Source organism: Amblyomma americanum, chromosome 7 (assembly GCF_052857255.1).
Source record: "Amblyomma americanum isolate KBUSLIRL-KWMA chromosome 7, ASM5285725v1, whole genome shotgun sequence".
NCBI lineage: Eukaryota > Metazoa > Arthropoda > Arachnida > Ixodida > Ixodidae > Amblyomma > Amblyomma americanum.
In genome coordinates, this window is record NC_135503.1 from 21,574,285 (window position 1) to 21,591,753 (window position 17,469).

A 17,469-nucleotide genomic window follows, 5' to 3' on the forward strand; every position below is an offset into this window, starting at 1 on the left:
AAAAAAATAAACTGCCTACCAGTGTGAATTCTGCACAATGTGATGTAATAGCATTAGCTCCTGCATTCTGCAAGATCACTTATTCGTTTAAAAGTGTGCAAAAGAAGCAAATACATACCCCAGCTCAGGCCAGCCCTGACAAATTATCTATTCTATACTAGTTACCAAATTAGCCTTACACGCTACACTTGCTTGTGTGTGCCCCTTTATATAATATTTCATGATTTGTTCAGAACAAACTTGCTCACATTATTGTGAAATAATTTCGTAGATAAAAGGTAAGTGAACACCAGGCCAACTTATGTGGCTGGCAGACCTACCTATCACAATACTTATCACAATGACCTTGAGTAAAAATGAACTATTTTACCAAGAAACTGAATAGCAGCTACCAAAACAATTTAGTTACCTGCAAAATTACGACACTGTCTCATCTTAGTTGATGTTGACCTTTTAAGCAACAGATGATGAAACAAACCTGCCTGTTGCAACTTTCTTGCCTCTCATGAAAAAGCGCAGAAAATAAAAGTGCTCCGTAAAGCAGATGCACCCTTTAAACAACCACAGATGACAATGGCAAATTAAATGTTTCTCACAAGGTGAAATTTGAGGCCATAACTTCTCACTCAACAAAGAGAGAAAACGTAATGGCGAAATTAGATTTTGCTTTGTAGCACACTTTGAATATAACAAATTACGCACGTTGAGAACACAGAGTTCACTATTAGTCTTTGAAAACTAGCAAATGGCACACCATATGACATTTCACGAGAGAAATGAGAGGCTAGTAGAAGAGCTTCATCACAAGTGCAGGTTTCGCTCCAATTCTGCGCAACTGAAGTCCTCGTCCTCACTGCCGATGTCATTGTAGTCGGCTAAGCTATGAGCATAGAGTCCTGACGTGGCTGTGTGGAGCAAGCTGCCTGGGTGGAGGCCCATTGACAGACCTGGGAGAGAGAGTGTCTACAACGTTAGCTGGAAAGCAGTTTGAGCAGCACAGAAGCGGACAACACAGATAAGAGCAAAATGCGTGCCCTGCGAGGAAGCACTATGAAAGAAAGCAGTACAAAATTGGCTATAGTACAGAGAGCAGCAAGAACACGGAAGAACATCGTGATCCAATATTTAGTGACCGATTGATTCTACAATGTTTTCACAAGCTACTTGCTGGCTGGAGCGAGTCTGACACTTTTTTTTTTCTTTAGTGAAGCCAGCAATCAGACTTTGTTTCATAATAATCATCAGTACACTGCGAGAGACGGGCCTCTCCGATATTCTTCCAATTAATCGCATCCTGCATCAGCTGTGGCCACCTCGTCCCTGCAAACTTTGTGATCTCATTTGCCCAACTGACTTCCTGCCACCCCCTGTTGCATTTCCTTTCTTTGGAATCCAGTCCATTACCCTTTAACGACCATCAGTTATTTGCATTAGCATTACATGGGCTGCCATTACAGACACCTTCTTGATTTCAACTAGGATGTCATTACCTATCATCAGTTCCATCGGCTCCTCCGCTCTCTTCCTGTCTCTTTACATTGCACCAATCATTTTCTTTTCCATAGCTCACTGTCATCACCTAAAATTCAACCCTTTCGTTAATCTGCACGTTTCTGTCCCTTATGTAAGTACACTATTATGCAAATGCTCTCTTCATTGTTTGGGCCACCTCAGTAAGAGCGTCCGGAATGTAAAGAAGCGCATGTCTAAAGGGACAACTGAGGGATGATGCTTCCTCACAGCAAGTTTGGAGTGATGCAGCAGTGACTTTTTCTTTACTTTCCTGCGTACAAACTGTGAAACTTGCACAGCAGCGGAATTGGAACCTTTGCTTTACAGGTGCTAAAATTTAGTGCAATAAATGGCAATGTGTTAAGTGGATAAAAAGAAAATGAAAAGCATGTAATAAACTCCTACAGCTCATACATATTTTGCTTGCATGAGTACTACAATATGGACGGCCAAGATGTAAAATTAGAAATATATTGTGAAAATGCCTACACGCAAAATGATTTAGTGTTTTCCTGATCATTACATGGGCTCTAGTTGCACAGACTGAGCTCAAGGTCTTTACAAGCACAACAAAACTACCTTTAAAAATTGCCCAGGCTACCATCCTTGCATTGACAGAATCCTGTCACCTGAATGGCTGGCAGTGCAGCACAGTTATAGAGTTTAATAAATGCGCAGTAGATGTTATCTCATATTGAGATTAGGAAATTTGCAGGAATAGGGTGGCCAATGCTTGCGCAGGACCAGGCTGATTGGATATCAGCGGTAGAAGTCTTTGCTCTGCAGTGGATGCAGCCAGGCTGCTGCCCAGACAAACACGATTATAGCATAGCATGCACAAAAGCCTACGATGTGTGTGTGTGTGGGGGGGGGGGGGGGGGGGGGGGTGGCGTGAGTACTGGTGTTATTAAGCTTCAGGGGTGGGCTGTGTTAGCATGCTATATATGATAATTTGGCAAGAATAGCTTTCGCTAACAAGGCTTCGCTTGTTGTTGCTTGTACAGCCCTACGGCCGTGATGACGCTGCTGGAAGTTGCCGAGGCTGTAATAAGAGCTACTAAAACAAAAGGAAAATCAAAAGTCAATGAAAAACTGAACAAAGAAAGAGGAAATGAACAGTAAATGATCGTCAACCAAAAGGCGAAAAAAAAAAGAAACAAATTCTGAAATGGAAACTGATTTATGTTAGCGCTCCATCTTCAAAGGTGTTTCAGAGGTTGATCTGCACACTGATGGTGGTAGAAAAAAGTAAAGAAAAATTTAGTGTTTTTCCTTAATGCCCCCAGGGGTGTTGAATGAAGAAGCAGTACTGAAAGGAAGTGCCAGATTAGGTGCACACAACAAAACTGTAAAAACTGAAAATACAAGATTGAAAGCAGACAAAAAGGATCTATGTGGGCCATCATAGGATGCTTTGCAGAAACGACATTGGTGCTGTCAACAAGGCGCCCCCATTAACTTCGACATACACAAATAGAAACATATCTGCGAAACTCTTAAGAAGGGGTAAAATACAAAAGGCACATGTATGGTGACACCGTTAACACAATACTGTGTTAGAAGAAGCAATGCAGTGCCCTAGTGAGACTCTTTAGAGATCACAGCCCCTACCACCGCAGAATGCTGGTTCTTTTTCGCAGCCTTTAGCCAGTGACAAAAGGTCACATGACTGCTGAGCCTATGCATTCGACTTGTGTAGAAAAGCAAGCAAAGTTTTACTATCTTTTATCCTGCTGCTAATCAATTGCACAAAACAGATTACGTGTCAAACTGCTGTTCTTGGTATACATCACAGGCCAGGTGCTGAAACTACTTGTGGAGGTAACATGGCACCCTCATTTTACTCATAGCCCCTTTGTGGTTATAGCATCAGTTGGAAAATGGATCAATTGTCAAATTGAAGTATGTTATTCAGCATATGACATTACTTCAGCCTTTACAGGTGTACCCTTAAAGCCGTGCACTGCTTTGACACAGCAGTAGGAGACTACTCCGACTGGAAAAAAAAAAAAAGAAGTGTTGTACCTGGATGGTCATGAAGCCTTCCATTCCTGGAAGACATCGGCTCAGGCTGGAGAGCCCTGTTTCGAGGCAATGAGTGACCAGGTGTTGTGTATGGAGAGCTGTGCGGAGACAGGGAAGACGTTGTACCCCGAGGAGCCGGCTGTAGTATTGAGGAAGGAAAACAAAACAAAAAAAAAGTTAGGCAGCAGTAGTGTACTATAACATAGTCGAGAGAGAGACTGGCAGAGCATGGAAGCAAGACACCAGAGTAAAAATTTCCCACACGAGCCAACCCCAGTTCCAGCAAAACAAGCTGACTCTGTAGAGAACAAGTCGTCACATTACAGCGGTTGCATTCAGAAGAAAACTAAAGGAAAAAAAAAACACATCACTACTCTGCGCAGCAGTGCAACTCTGCTGGATGTTTAGGTGGGCGACTCGGATGCTAGTACTGAAACAGCACCTTTGATTTTTTTGCAATGAAAAGCGGATGCCAAATATTTTGAGTAAAAATGTAGCCAGTGGGGATATCGGAGTGCTCGCAGGCTTGATAGTGCAGTGCACAGACTGCCACACAGAGCATGTGATCCAGTGAGTGCTTCAATCCTCAGAGTGCTGTCCTCAAATTTTAGAGCCAGGCTGCTCCCTACAGAGATGACAGCACACGTCACCTCGTCGAGGAGCTGGCGCAGGCGCTGCAGCTGGGCCTCCAGCTGCCGGTTGTGGTCCTCGAGGATGTGCATGCGGGCCTCGAGGCGCCCCTTGTGCTGCCTCAGGAGCTTGGCCTCAGCCAACATCTCCTGGTCACGGGTGGTGCTGCCACTGGGGCTCAGGGCGGCCTCCTCTTCCAGCTGGCTCGGTGTAGGGCTGAGACCCACGCTCTGCATCTCCTGCAGCCGGTCGTACTCGGCCTGCAGGTGCCTGCAAAACGATGACCACAAGGGTGGAGCGAACAGTGCAGGGTGCATGCTTTGAAGTGACACCCTTCATTGTGCTAGAATTAGTACACAGCTTTAACAGGGCTTACAAGCTGTGCAAACTGGACACGAACAAAGAAAAAGTTAGTGAGACGAATGTGGTGTCATGTTTGCCTTCAACAACGTAATATGCTACAATGCTAATCCTACCAAAGTGCATAAAAGGCTTATGATCAGCTTATAAGACTTTTTTTATGACCAAAGCATTCTGCATAAGGAAGAACAATAATGGATGCTCTAGCTATCACCTTCCAGCTTTTACAGGGAATATTCTCTCCTGCATTTCATATGCAACAATACAGTGCAATAGTGGATGAGAACTAAGCGATGCATGCCATTCTCTAGCTTTATCTTACTGTCTATAGCAGGATGTAGCAGAGGCAGACTGGAATTGCTGAGACCATATGTTTCATCAAACAGAGACCTTAACAGCGCCATTAAACTTATGAATATAAACCACAATGTAACCAACCATTTCTGTCATATGTTTCCAAACTTTTTCATGCACAAGTTCAATCAGAAATCGTGAAGCATCTTTGGTTAACCATGTTCTCCATGCAAGCAGTCAATAGTCAATACGTAAAAAATCCTGATACACGGTGAAGAGCCTCAGCGCAGAAGCAATTGCAGACTACAAACCTGTTTTCTTCTTCAAGTTCCTCGATCATCAGTTCGAGCTCGTCTCTTTGATCGGCATCAATGGTTGCTATCACCTGAGCAGGGCTCCGTGGTTGCAGGAACAAGGAAGAGTTGCACTGCACACAAACGTGGAAGGCACACAAGTTGTTAGTGCCAAACACAAGCAGGAAAAGCAATGTCATGAAAACAAGCAGCTGCACGCTACCAGAAAAAAGAGCAGTGCTTGAAATTCATCATTTATTTTTTTGCCTCACTTTATGATAAACATTGTAAAAGGTCACAAAGCACAGGTGGCCTCCATAGCCATCCCATAATAAAAATAAGGGCTGGCATGGTCAATTAGCAACACCCAGACACGGCAAGAAAAAGCGGTAGTGGTTTTCTTTACCTTCTTTTCTTGATCGCAATTTGCAAATGAACAAACAATTTTTAGCTTTTATCTTAGGGTGACTAATACGAAATAGACAGCAAGATATTTAAGATGGCCTCAGTTGCTTCCACAATTGCAAAACAGATGAGTTAGAGTAACAGAAGAAATTAAATGAGAAGCATTTGTGGCAGCTGTTTTAGGTAAGTACCGAATGTTGCAAAGGTTTGCCCACGGTGCTATTTGGATGAACGGCATGGTGGACGGTAAACTTTTGCAACTGATGGCACATACGTATTTGAGTGTATGTGTATGTATGTGTGCATGTAAAGGACTTAGAGACGACAAAAAGAAAGGGAGTAAAATTTTCACTCACCATAGATGCTGGAAGCTCTCCACTCAAAGTATGACAATACTGTGCGATCAACTGGTGTTCATCTTCACTCCTAAAACAAAATGACAAAAAAAAGTGTACCAGCGCACATTTATACTATGCCTCATTTTTCAAGCGACACTGCTGTCACGCGAAAGAGGCAGCTCTCAGTGCACAGCTCGTCATTCAGTGAAGCCAACCTACGTGCCGGAAGCCTAGCGGCGGCCCTCGCCTGGTGTGCTTTGCTCACTTCGCTGCCGTAGGCATTGCGGAAACCAATTGTACCTTAACTTTAATGACCAATTATTTTATTTATAGTGCACTGGTAACAAGATCAGACCTCCTATCACAGCCAGTGGCTAGTTTCAAGCACCGTCTGCTGCGGCTTCAATTTGAGCAGGCTAAGCTCAGCGATGCAATGCAAGCGGTGTGCTGCGGGCATGCCAGCAGGCATGTCACTACAAGAAACAGTAACTAGCATGGTTGCAGTGTATTCCTGCTTCTGGTTTACACATAAGCTTATCTACTGCCATTTTTATACAATGAATTATATATATCGAACTATTTCATGATCCCCTTCAGGTCTGATAATAAGAGATTGACTGTATTGCTTCCTTTGCGATTTGGATGTTCCTGCATTCAAACATTACAAACATGCTTGTCATTTCCATGGTAATGAAATGTACTGCACTAACAAACAAGATCACGAAAGAATAAGAACACTGGTGAGAAAAACTTACGAGTCAGGAGTAGAGTTACTTCTTGTCCTAAGTTCAACGTCTGTATACCTATAAAAATAAATGCGCAAATAATTAAAAATTTCCCAAATAATAATATTCTCATAATGCATAGGACATAGAACTTAGTTACAACTCAATTTCACGAACCAGAGTATCGACTGCCATAAATGAAAAAAAAAATGTCAAAGCTAAAAACAATTTCTCGGGGGCTTCAACGTGCCTGTTTGCGTATTGGTCTAGGCGAGAATGCATATCCTGTGAAGACAGCGTGTGCTGTGGTGATGGAGCGGGGCTCTCGAGGTCATCCCCTTCCAGGACAGTCTGTACAGGCAGGTAGCCGACTCGAGGGTGCTTCTTGAAGTAGCGTTTTGACTTGAACTTGTTCTTCATGATCTTTGTGAAATCCCTCACATCCTCGCCTGACGTTGTCTGGTGATGAAAGAAGGAACATGGTTCATCATCATCATCACAAGCACCACCATCATCACCAGCTCAATTAGATCCATTCAGGACAAAGTTCTCCCCCACTGACCTCCAGTTAGTCCTGTCCTGCACCAGTCAAGGTCATTTGGTTTGGGCTGTAGTACATCTTTTTAATTCGGACAGCGTTATGAAGCTAAAATGCCATACATAGTTGTCTTCAGAAGGCCTTCAACTCTCATAATGTAAAAGAGCATCAATTTGAAAAGCAGACTGAGTGAAAAAGTTCAATGCTAAATTTTTGAGGTAGGTACAAAATTTACACTTTTCATGAAACATACAAAAGTAAGTTAAATTATGATTGATGCAAAATCATGCCTTTATGAAACATGCTTACATTAAAGCATGTCAGTCAATAACACAGAATGCATATTTAAGTAGAATCTCAACAGTACGAATACAGCTGATATGAATGAATTTGTAGAACTTCCTGGCCAGAGTGCACTCTGTACAATGTTGCAGAAATTCAGATGTTCCCAACATCTCCCACACCACTACGGATAACACAAAAGCACGAGCTGCGACCACACCCTTGAGCAATAATATGCTGTCCGTATATTAGCGATGCTGCGATGACTATTAGCACTCTACGTACTGGAACAGTGTGCTGCGGCTGCGTGGCTGTAAATAATTCTCATCACCCGTAAACAGATCTTCGCGAATGCGATCTTCATGAATGCATTCCCCATGCTTCTGCATGCATGATACGTGTTTCTGCATTCTTCTGTTTTAGATGATACAAAATGCTGGATTATAGCATAACCCATAGGATCTTGTAAACCAGCGAAACGGCTCGAAGCCATAGGATCTGTACCCGCAAGATTCTCGTGGCAGAGTCTACTGTATATACCTGAGTAAGGGCAGCACTTTTTCCACGGTTTTAAAGGGGTGTGGCCCTTGCACAGGACCGGCATTTTTCCGTAAAACTGTTCCGCATACAGTGGAGCCCCGATTGTGCATCAAGTTTCTATGCCACAACACACACTTTCGTGATTAATTAGTGCAGTACTGGAGAATCCTTCAAATACATAATGGACTGAAAATATGGATGCAAGGACGCGTGCCCAACAACCAGTGCAAATTAACCGCATAAAGTAAAACAGCTGGTTACATCACTTTACTGGCAAATATCGTGATTTTAAGCCAAGATACTCCAAAGATCTGGCACTCGACTGAGAGAAATGATGCCTTGGCCAACGGTTCAAAGTAGCACGCCCCATGTGCGACACATGGCCGTCAGTGCCAGGTGGCGTTCATCTGGACTAATTTTCCGTGCGCTTGACTGTCGAAGGCCTTGCGGAAATCAAATATACGTTCATTTTAATGAGGTTATTGTGTAATGGTAAACTGGTAACAAAGATCAACCTTCAATAGTAAACTGTGAGTAGATTCAACGCACTATGATGCCCGCCCGATCCTGGTGGGTCACCGCACGGAAACGTGTCGCTAGCATGGGTACTCCCCATTTTAGATTTCTTTTGCACACCGCAATGTTTTGTCTTTTCTGGTGTAAACACCAGGCACACAGAATGAGTTACCAGCACTGAGGCACCATGTGTTCGTGGTTCCAGGCAGAGTGCAACACAAGGGACGATGCGCGCATGGTCATACCTAGTGGAGTGTTGCAGGCAGTTATGTATCGTCTATCAGCTACCAGTGTAACGTACCATGCAGACAAAATAATGCACACATGAAGCAATTCTTTTCGTTGACTTTTTTGTTTTTTAACTAAAGGCTGCCAAGTTGGGGGTGTGGTCCTTACATGAGTATATAAGTATAAAGATTCCATTGTGTAGATTCTACTGTGAGGGCAGAAAATCACAACTCACCGTAGTACAGTACTCTTGCATTGGATGCGTAACTTTATGGTTCTTTGTTTTCCTTCCAGAGAAGAAACAGCTCTGGCAGAGGTCTACATTGAAGCACTTGAGGCATCGGTATCTGAAAAAACAAGTTTTTGCAGATAAATTAAAAAAAACTTTTGCCACACTTGCAATAACGCTAATAGACCTCAGCCTTTGGTTACACAAAATACACAAATAATATTACAACTAGTAAATAAAGTAACAAGCATATCAGAGGGATCTAAAGCGTCAAATACAGTAAAAGTTCGTTAATTTGACCCCCATTAATTAAGATAATTCAAATTTCTGGCTCAGTCCCGGCTAATGCCCATGCAAGTCTATGTCATCGGATGCTCACTAATTCGGATGCTACGTTGCATGCACCTGTTAATTCCACTGGCTCCCGAAGGGAAGCCGCGTCCAGGTATGACTGGCACGGCAAAAAGTCATTGAAATAGTCCTACTCATAACCTGAGTTCCATGCTGCATCGTAGCCCGTGCAATTCTTATGTGTGCATGATGGCAGGTGTGATGATGAATGGAAGGCCCTGTCTCTGAGAACAGTCCAATCGCTTAGTTTCAGTTTAATTTTTGCTGAGCTCCGCACCAGCCTGCAGCGATGGCAGATCAACCAGCCAGCATTTACCAGCCAATCTAACCCAACTGAGCACTGCATCTGTGTTTTCTTTTCCCATTTTTTTTTTCCCCGCTTCAACGTCACCAAGTCATTTCCTTCGCTTCTGCCTGCATGCTTCTGTTCTTCCAGTATGCAGAAACTGCACGCTTGTCACGTGCCGTTTGCTGCTTGCACGGTGAAGCTTCACCGAGTTACAGTGAAGGATGTGGGAGGCCCATACGATTTTGAAGCAGTTCTGCTTCGATGCTCCTAAGAGCATGCACATAATGAAGCATTGATGGAAATCTGTAAGACAGTTATTGCTGCGCTGTTCTCATCTTAAAGTCAGGCAACCACTGCCATTTTTTCACCAATAAATTTCCCGTGATGCAAGCAGCTCTTGACAATTTCTTCAAGATGATTTGATGATTCGAAGTTTCGGGTAATTTGAACATTTTTCCCAGTCCCTTGAAGTTCGAATTAACGAGATTTTACGGCATAACGTATTTGCCAAACTCTGTTCTGTTTTGATGAGTATGGAAAGATGGAAAGTGGCAACAAATTTCTTGTGTTCCTTAGACAAACTTACTACCACAAAGACAATTCTTGTAATCAATGTTGTTGGCGTTACCAAAAAAAAGTAACTAAATACGATACTCATTACACTAAAAAAAAGGAACGTGTTACCACCGTGCGTTAGCAACAAAAAATGTAACGTGTTACTGTTACAGTTACCGAAAAAAGTAACGCACGTTACTTTGCCGTTACTCCATGGCCATCAGTTTTAATCAGTGCGTCTTTGCCTCAAGAACTCACGATAATAATTTTATAAAGTTCATATTTTGCATAAGAATTCTAGCCCAGCAACAATCTTACCCGAAATCCTGATTTAACAAGAATACTTGGCACAAATGTGCAGGCGCTTAGCGATGTTATAGTAGCCTAAAGTTGCCTGTAGAGTTATATGTGATGGCTTCTAACTCCGTGGCACATGGCAAAGCCATTTTCTGAATGTGACATTAAACACAAAATGACACTTCATCATCAATATTAACTTCACAAAGAAAACATCGCTGAACTCTCAACAAATTTAAAGTAATTCTGAAAAATGTGATGTTCCAAAATGGTCGACGTGCTTCTCCTAACAAAATAGGCGCACAAATTGTGCAGCAATCAAGAAATGCTTAAATGGAATAGTTCCGAGAAAATATATTTGCGCACATAAACAATTCTGTTTACACTTGAACCTCTATAATTACCGCAAAAAATGCGGTAATTATAGAATTCAATAACCAGAAACGTAGCTGCAGCTGCAGATAGAAAGAAGCAAAATTTATTTTTTTGCAAAGTTGATAAAAAGTGCTAGAGTATTGCAGCGACAACTTTCCAGTAACTACAACTCAACTTGCTCTTGAATTTAAGCAACGGCTGTATTTCGAAGCTGTCATCGAACAGCTTGCCTCGCTCCTTAGTGAATAAGTCCACACCTACGCTAAATAGGCGCTCGCCGGATGCATTGGATGGTACTCCTGTATTCACTTTCAGGAAGAGCTGGTGAACGCGCAGAAAGTTTTCCTTCAGCCCACTTAGAGCAAAGTTACGTGGCACCAAAAAGTACTCAGGCAGTTTCTCATGTTCAGTTGGCGACAATGTCGAAAAGCTTTTCCCGAAGAAGTCATCCTCCATTGTGCTGGAGCTGATGCGGGTCGCTGTCCCCCCTAGTCTGGATGTCCGCAAGCCCAGTAACTAGCAACGTGACACCTCACATTATTGGAAAATGTTAACGTAAGTATGTTACCCGTTACAGCTCTGAAATGGTAACTAGTACGTTACTAAAATACCGAAAAAAGTAACGCGTTACTGGTAACACCGTTACTTGTAACGCGTTACCGCCGACACTGCTTGTAATCTGATACCCCTTTCGCACTGTCATTTTGAAGGCCCTCAAACCAATATTCTGTTCATTCAAAGGCCAATACTGCGCTGTTACATGGGTGGCTCCGATGTCCATTGAGTCAATAGTCTAATGAGCCAAATATAAAACTGCTAAACTCAATAGAGATTTCAATGGCCTTTGAACAGCAGCTGCATGCACTTTCGGACATGAAGCGCTTGCAGAAAAATGCTGGGGAATAAAATCAGAGCAATATCATCACTGAAAAATATGGAATTTCAATATAATACCTCATTTCGCAGAAAGAAAGGCAGGCTGGGTGAGAAAACACTGTAGCAAGCGCAATATTATTGTTGCCAACGATGCAAGAACAACCAACACCAGCTTCCTCAAAGGTGCATGAATGCTACTACAACTTGTATAAGACAACAAAGTTTGTTGCAAAGTTTGTTGCAAAAGTGGTCAATATTACTGTAACTAAAAAGCATTTTGTTTTTAACCATTTCTGTTTTATTTTCTGGTTGATTGTTAGCATGCCTGCAAAATTACTGGCAATGGTGGTGCCAAACACCTTGGTCTGAGATGACAGAATCTCTCGACAGCAATTGAATTTATCATTTAGCAGTGGCATAACTCCATCAAGTTCTATAGCGACTGAGCACATTGAAAGCTCTGGACTCAATGGACATTGAAAGTACCTGTGTACCAGGGGTATTACTTGCTTCCAGCACTCTGGCTTGAAATAATCATGAGCGTAAGAACCATGGCTCATTTCTACAATTATTGTGTTAATGATGCTGAAAACATATGAGCACCACACAGGAAGTAAACTTTTGGTATTACAGGGCATGAAACCTAAATTTGAAGAATACCTAAATGACTTCCTCTCTCTTCAGTGTGTTAAAAAAAAAGAAGACAAAACTGAAAATGGCAACAGGCAATGGAAATGGACAGAGAAAAACGAGCTTAGCAGCTCACAAGCAGTTTTTCCACCCACCTGAACCCTACTATGGGGTACTGCTTGCAACCGTTGCACTTGGCTTGGTGACGTGCCGTCTCAGCAGCGGCCAGACGATGAAGCACGGGGAGCCAGACCAGGCTCTGGGGCTCTTGCAAGAGCCAGTTGAGGAAATGCGATGCCTGGATCTCACGCCTTCCAGCCGGCACTGCCATCTCGAAGCAGCTCCGAACGCTGGGCTCAATGTTGGAGCCACCAAACGCCGCAATCTCTCCCAGAAGCCTTGGAATTTGCACGCAGTCATGCAGCAGCAGCCCCAGCTGGCGCTCGTCGGCACAGCCGTTGGAATCCGCAATGAGCCGAAACAGATCTGCGCATTGCAAAAGTCCAGTCAGTGGTTGCAGGCTGTTGCTTAAATATTACTTTGAAAATATATTTACAAAAAGCTACAATCTAAGACAACTGCTTACACTGACTTCCTATCTTTTATATGTATCAACTCTATGTTCCTGCTCAGTTATTCAACTGCCCTAATTTATGCAGCCATTGACGACCACCAATATGTAGGTGACAATATTTGTCACTACTGCTGTCAACTAGCTTCAATTTTTCAATGTCTACTTAACATACTCTTGAACACCTGTATAAATTAATTCATCATATTCCTAGTAATAATACATGCACTTTGTGAGATACAACAATGCCTGAAAAGTTGCACAAGGCACTACATCAGCAACACTCAATGGCAATGACAGGTGTCACAGCAAAACAAACATCTTGTCATTATGTTCACCCCCGAATGGGCACACAGGTACTTTGCTTCGCAGTGAGCTCATGCAGAGGCCGGGGCAGTAAATTTGGTCTTCACATAGACAGCCATTCATTGATTACTGCTTTTTGTGGTGCCTATAATTTTTTAGGTTATCAATGTGCAAAAAATGGGCATGTTAGTGAGGCTGCTCCCACATTTCTTAGGTCTAGTGCATTTATGTCATACATCTGAGAACAAGGACCTCGTTATGAGCCTGGCATTTGGAAGTGAAAACCAGTTTTACAAAATAATGCCGCAATTTGTCACTTAAAAGCAGACATAACATTTGGGATCAAACAGCTTCTGTCAGCATATCATGTTTTGCACATTAATAAGTGTGCAAGGGCTAGGCAGAAATTCCCAAGAGTAATGCAACCATTTCTTATGTTAGCGGGAAAAGCCAGAGAGGCAGGAAAGCACAGCTCAGACTTTATTCGATAGGTACGTACAAGATAGCAAATGAGTAGCAGCATGCCCAACGATGTGATCCTCCATCAAATGTGTTATTAAACAGAACATGGCATTCTTCACCAGCCACTGACACTTGCAGTATATGTGGGTGTCAAGGCTAAAGGTGCACAAAATGAACGCTAAGCTCACTTCCACCTCAGCACAGATTCTTTTAGCTGTTTATACACTGGTTGTTGGAAATAGTTTGAAGAGAGCTCACTGCTTCGTGGAAAGGCATGCTGCCCTTTTTTCTATGTGAAAATTGGACTAATTAGCTATATAAATTATCAATCAGTAGCTGTTCTTAATCCAGTGAAAGTGATAACTTTCTGTGTCATGCACATACAACAGGGCAAGCCTATTTGTGTAAACTGTGTATATTTATAGGAAACAAAACACCTGCTTATAATTTTTACAACTGCAAAATGTGGTGCGACCAGTGTGACTGCAGCTGCTTGAACCAAAGAACATCTAAGCGAGTAAAAGAAGAAAAAAATGCAACTGTGAATGCACAGTACTCACATCTAAACTTGTCTTCCAAATTTCCCTTGCACAGCAGAATGATCCCCACTTTAAAGGACAGAATCCTAATGTACCCTGTCCTTGTAGCCCTGAAATAAAAAAATAATTAGCTATTTAACTCACTGGAATCTCTGTTCACCTCAAAAGAGGTCAAACTGACTGTGGTTAACATAACGTTTTTTCACAGTGCTGTCATGAAGCACACATTATATATACAAACAGTAGCCGAGAAAAAGCTTTGGGCAATACTGAATTAGTATTTTAAGCTTCTCCTGCAATAACTTTTTACTGACAAGTGACTGCAATTCAGCCTGGAGATCAAGTACAGTTAAAAGAATCTTAAACAAGAGGATAAAAGATAAAATGGACAGAGTGATAATATCATGACATGCAGATGACAAGCACAAAAATGACACAGAACTGCAGGGTAAGCAGCAGCAGCAGAAAAAAAAAAAAATTTCTGAGTAGGGCAGCACGGATACACATATAAGACATTCACATTTTTTTAAAAAAGCAGAAAGAGGTCATATGCTGATTTTCTATAACAAGTAGCTCGTTTGACATGAACCAGCCAACCTGGGCTCATTGCATCTGCCATTCTTGCGCAGAAAGAGACAAGAGAGCCACTGCACAAAACACAGAAAAAAATAAATAAAAATAAAAAGGAACAGAAAGAAAATGTTTGACATTAGGGAACGAATTAAGTTTCAAATTAATTGCTTCACATTCAGAGGTCGCCCGGTGTACCTCACTTACGGTTATGCATGCTTGTAACTGCAATATATTCAGCTTTGGATATAGGTGGTCTCAGTGTGGTGCTTGAGCTTTACCAGCCAGGCACAATTAGATGCGATAAACCAGACCTCATACCCGAATGCACAACGTGGTTAACAAATAAATTCCACTATAAAGTTGAGGCAATTGAGCTGCTTGACATAACGTTCCACTTCTTGCATTGGCTGCCTCATAAATGTGCACCCATTCTTCAGCTCCAAGGTCAAGCTACCTTCACTGGCTGCTTGCCCTAATCAGACAATCTAGACATCTACCGTCCAACTGATTGATCGATCGATCGATTGATTGGTTGATTGATAGATATAGCAGATACAGCACATCAAATATGGATGAATCATAAGATGGAAAACAGAAAGATTCAAATACAAAAGACTTCAAATGCGTGCGGGGAAAAAAATGCCACTGATATTAACCAAACAGACACCATCCAAAAGTCAGCAATGGCAGGAACGCACGTGTCATAGAGGTTGAGCAGCCAGTTGAGGCACAGGTCGATGCAGAGCGGCCCTTTCACCAAATTGGAATGTTCTTGGGCCACTCCTTCATAGATTGTTGATAAACAGGTAATCATCTCTGGAACGCTTATCAATTTGTCATTCTGAGCTCGTAGCCCGTGCTGGTCGAATGCATTGATGGCATTGTTCATGAAGACCAGGTCCACTGAAATCAGAAAACATTAACAACGTGCTAGAACTGCTGACAAAAATGCAAAATCATGAGTTGCAGCAAAAACATTGAACAAGGAGAGGGGCAGAAAATAAAAAAGTCCATATCACTGATGACAACAAAGCACATGCCATTGAAATGTAGCTTTAGCTTCATATATGCAAGTTTTAAAAAAAACATATAAATGAGCAATTTACGGAACACAATGCAATGGTTTTCCAGAATGCAAAGAGGTAGAGAGGGATTTGGTCCTTCTTTATGACAGCAACATAATTTTTGAAATTTGCACTTGGATGAAAATAATAGTACTGTTCACTTATTCTTATGAATGCTCCCAGCTGAACAATGCTAGTGAGCTTCACAAGCTAGTCAGAAGTAAATGACTGGAATGGAGCACCTTGAAAAGCTTTCAAACAATGTGAGGCTTATTTGAAAAGAAGGCCAAATATAACAGACACATCACTTACGGCAGAGGTTTTTCTGTATGGTTCTGATTTTCATTGATGTTCTATATGCAGAGTACCGAACGTCATTAAATTCAGCTGAAAACAATAAAGAATGTAGACATCAAACATTTTGTGCAGAGAGAGAGAGAGAGAGAAAGCACCAGAACACAGGCGTGTGTCCTCCTGCTTCTGGTGCCAAGAAATATTTGAAGCTTCCCTTACCAAGAGAATCCATCAGTTCCAACATTCGGGGGTGATCCCAATGTGTGGTTTCAGAAACATGGCTGCAGAAAAATCAAAAGATCAGATGTGCCGAAACATTTCGCGGCCAAGAGAGCAGTTATTATTTGATTAAAGCAAAACTTTCTACCTTCAAAAGTTTCATCACGTCATGCAAAGTGAAAAAATTCCTTACTTGATGTAATAAGGCACTTTGTTTCCTGCCACAGCTCTTTCCCATGGCTGCTCCACAGAGGCTAGAAAAAATTTTGAACAACAGGGTTAGGAGCCAGCAACAATCCATATAGCTTATTAAGTTTGCCTGTTAGAACATAAACAAACACGGCAATTGTGCAAGTGTACTGCTTCACAATACATACCATAAACCAGAGCAATGCTAGTTTTCTAACTCAGTCATTTCTAGCTCAGAAATTCTGAGGGTCTCTGAATGCTGGGCCCTATGGAGTATGGACCCATGGCTCAGTCAAGAGAATGCTGTCTTGGAACCAAAAGGTGAATGGTTTAGTGCTAAGCTCAAAAAGAGCATGGTTTTCTTTGCATTACTGCCTGGCTACCAATAATGAACTGCTTTCAGGCAAGAGCTGCTAGATGTCCATACAGAGTGGTGGTACTTTGGGAAGCTCTAGAAACACTTGCCTGAAACATGCTTTGCTCGGCGTGTAAGCACTTACGTTCAGTTCATCAACCACCAAATCAGAAGTGCTCGTCAATAAGATTAAAATGAACAGCGCGCACCATTGAGGAACTGCTGTTGCTGTGAGCCCTGATCAAGCAGGGAGTTCTCGAGCTGTCGACGGCGCTCGTCGATGGCCACCTGCAGGAGACGCCAGCGACTGCTAAGCTCATCCAGCCGATTCAGGTTTCCCTGGGACAGCAGAACACCACAGCTTGTGATAGCACCAGCCGCTTCATTCAGCGATTCCACCTGCAGCTGCAGCGGAGCAAGCCGGTCCCGAAACGCCTGCAGACATTGAGGAAGTGAGAGAGAGAGAGAGAGAGAGAGAGGGGGGGGGGGGGGGGGGAAGCAGCAGTTAGCTGTGGCAATCCTGGCCCTCGGAAAAACACAAGTGCGAACCAAAATACTGGCTGGAGGAAACATGGCAGGTTACGAAGACAGGTGCACTGCCCTGATAAA

General features: G+C 42.5%; 1 protein-coding gene across 1 annotated transcript in view; it reads right to left on the minus strand.

Annotated features, from left to right (window-relative positions):
* Window positions 1–685: 685 nt before the first annotated feature.
* Dys (Dystrophin) overlaps window positions 686–17,469 on the minus strand; it is a 421,748-nt gene continuing 404,964 nt past the window's right edge. Inside the window, exons 48-62 of the mRNA XM_077631460.1 lie at window positions 17,070–17,295; window positions 16,510–16,570; window positions 16,317–16,378; window positions 16,116–16,190; window positions 15,438–15,642; window positions 14,188–14,276; window positions 12,444–12,774; window positions 8,922–9,033; window positions 6,833–7,041; window positions 6,613–6,660; window positions 5,876–5,945; window positions 5,133–5,248; window positions 4,188–4,437; window positions 3,538–3,676; window positions 686–947 (exon numbers count right to left, since the gene is read on the minus strand). Coding sequence (XP_077487586.1) covers window positions 802–947; window positions 3,538–3,676; window positions 4,188–4,437; window positions 5,133–5,248; window positions 5,876–5,945; window positions 6,613–6,660; window positions 6,833–7,041; window positions 8,922–9,033; window positions 12,444–12,774; window positions 14,188–14,276; window positions 15,438–15,642; window positions 16,116–16,190; window positions 16,317–16,378; window positions 16,510–16,570; window positions 17,070–17,295 — 2,139 coding nt within the window. The 3' untranslated portion in view covers window positions 686–801. The remainder of the gene's footprint in view (window positions 948–3,537; window positions 3,677–4,187; window positions 4,438–5,132; window positions 5,249–5,875; window positions 5,946–6,612; window positions 6,661–6,832; window positions 7,042–8,921; window positions 9,034–12,443; window positions 12,775–14,187; window positions 14,277–15,437; window positions 15,643–16,115; window positions 16,191–16,316; window positions 16,379–16,509; window positions 16,571–17,069; window positions 17,296–17,469) is intronic.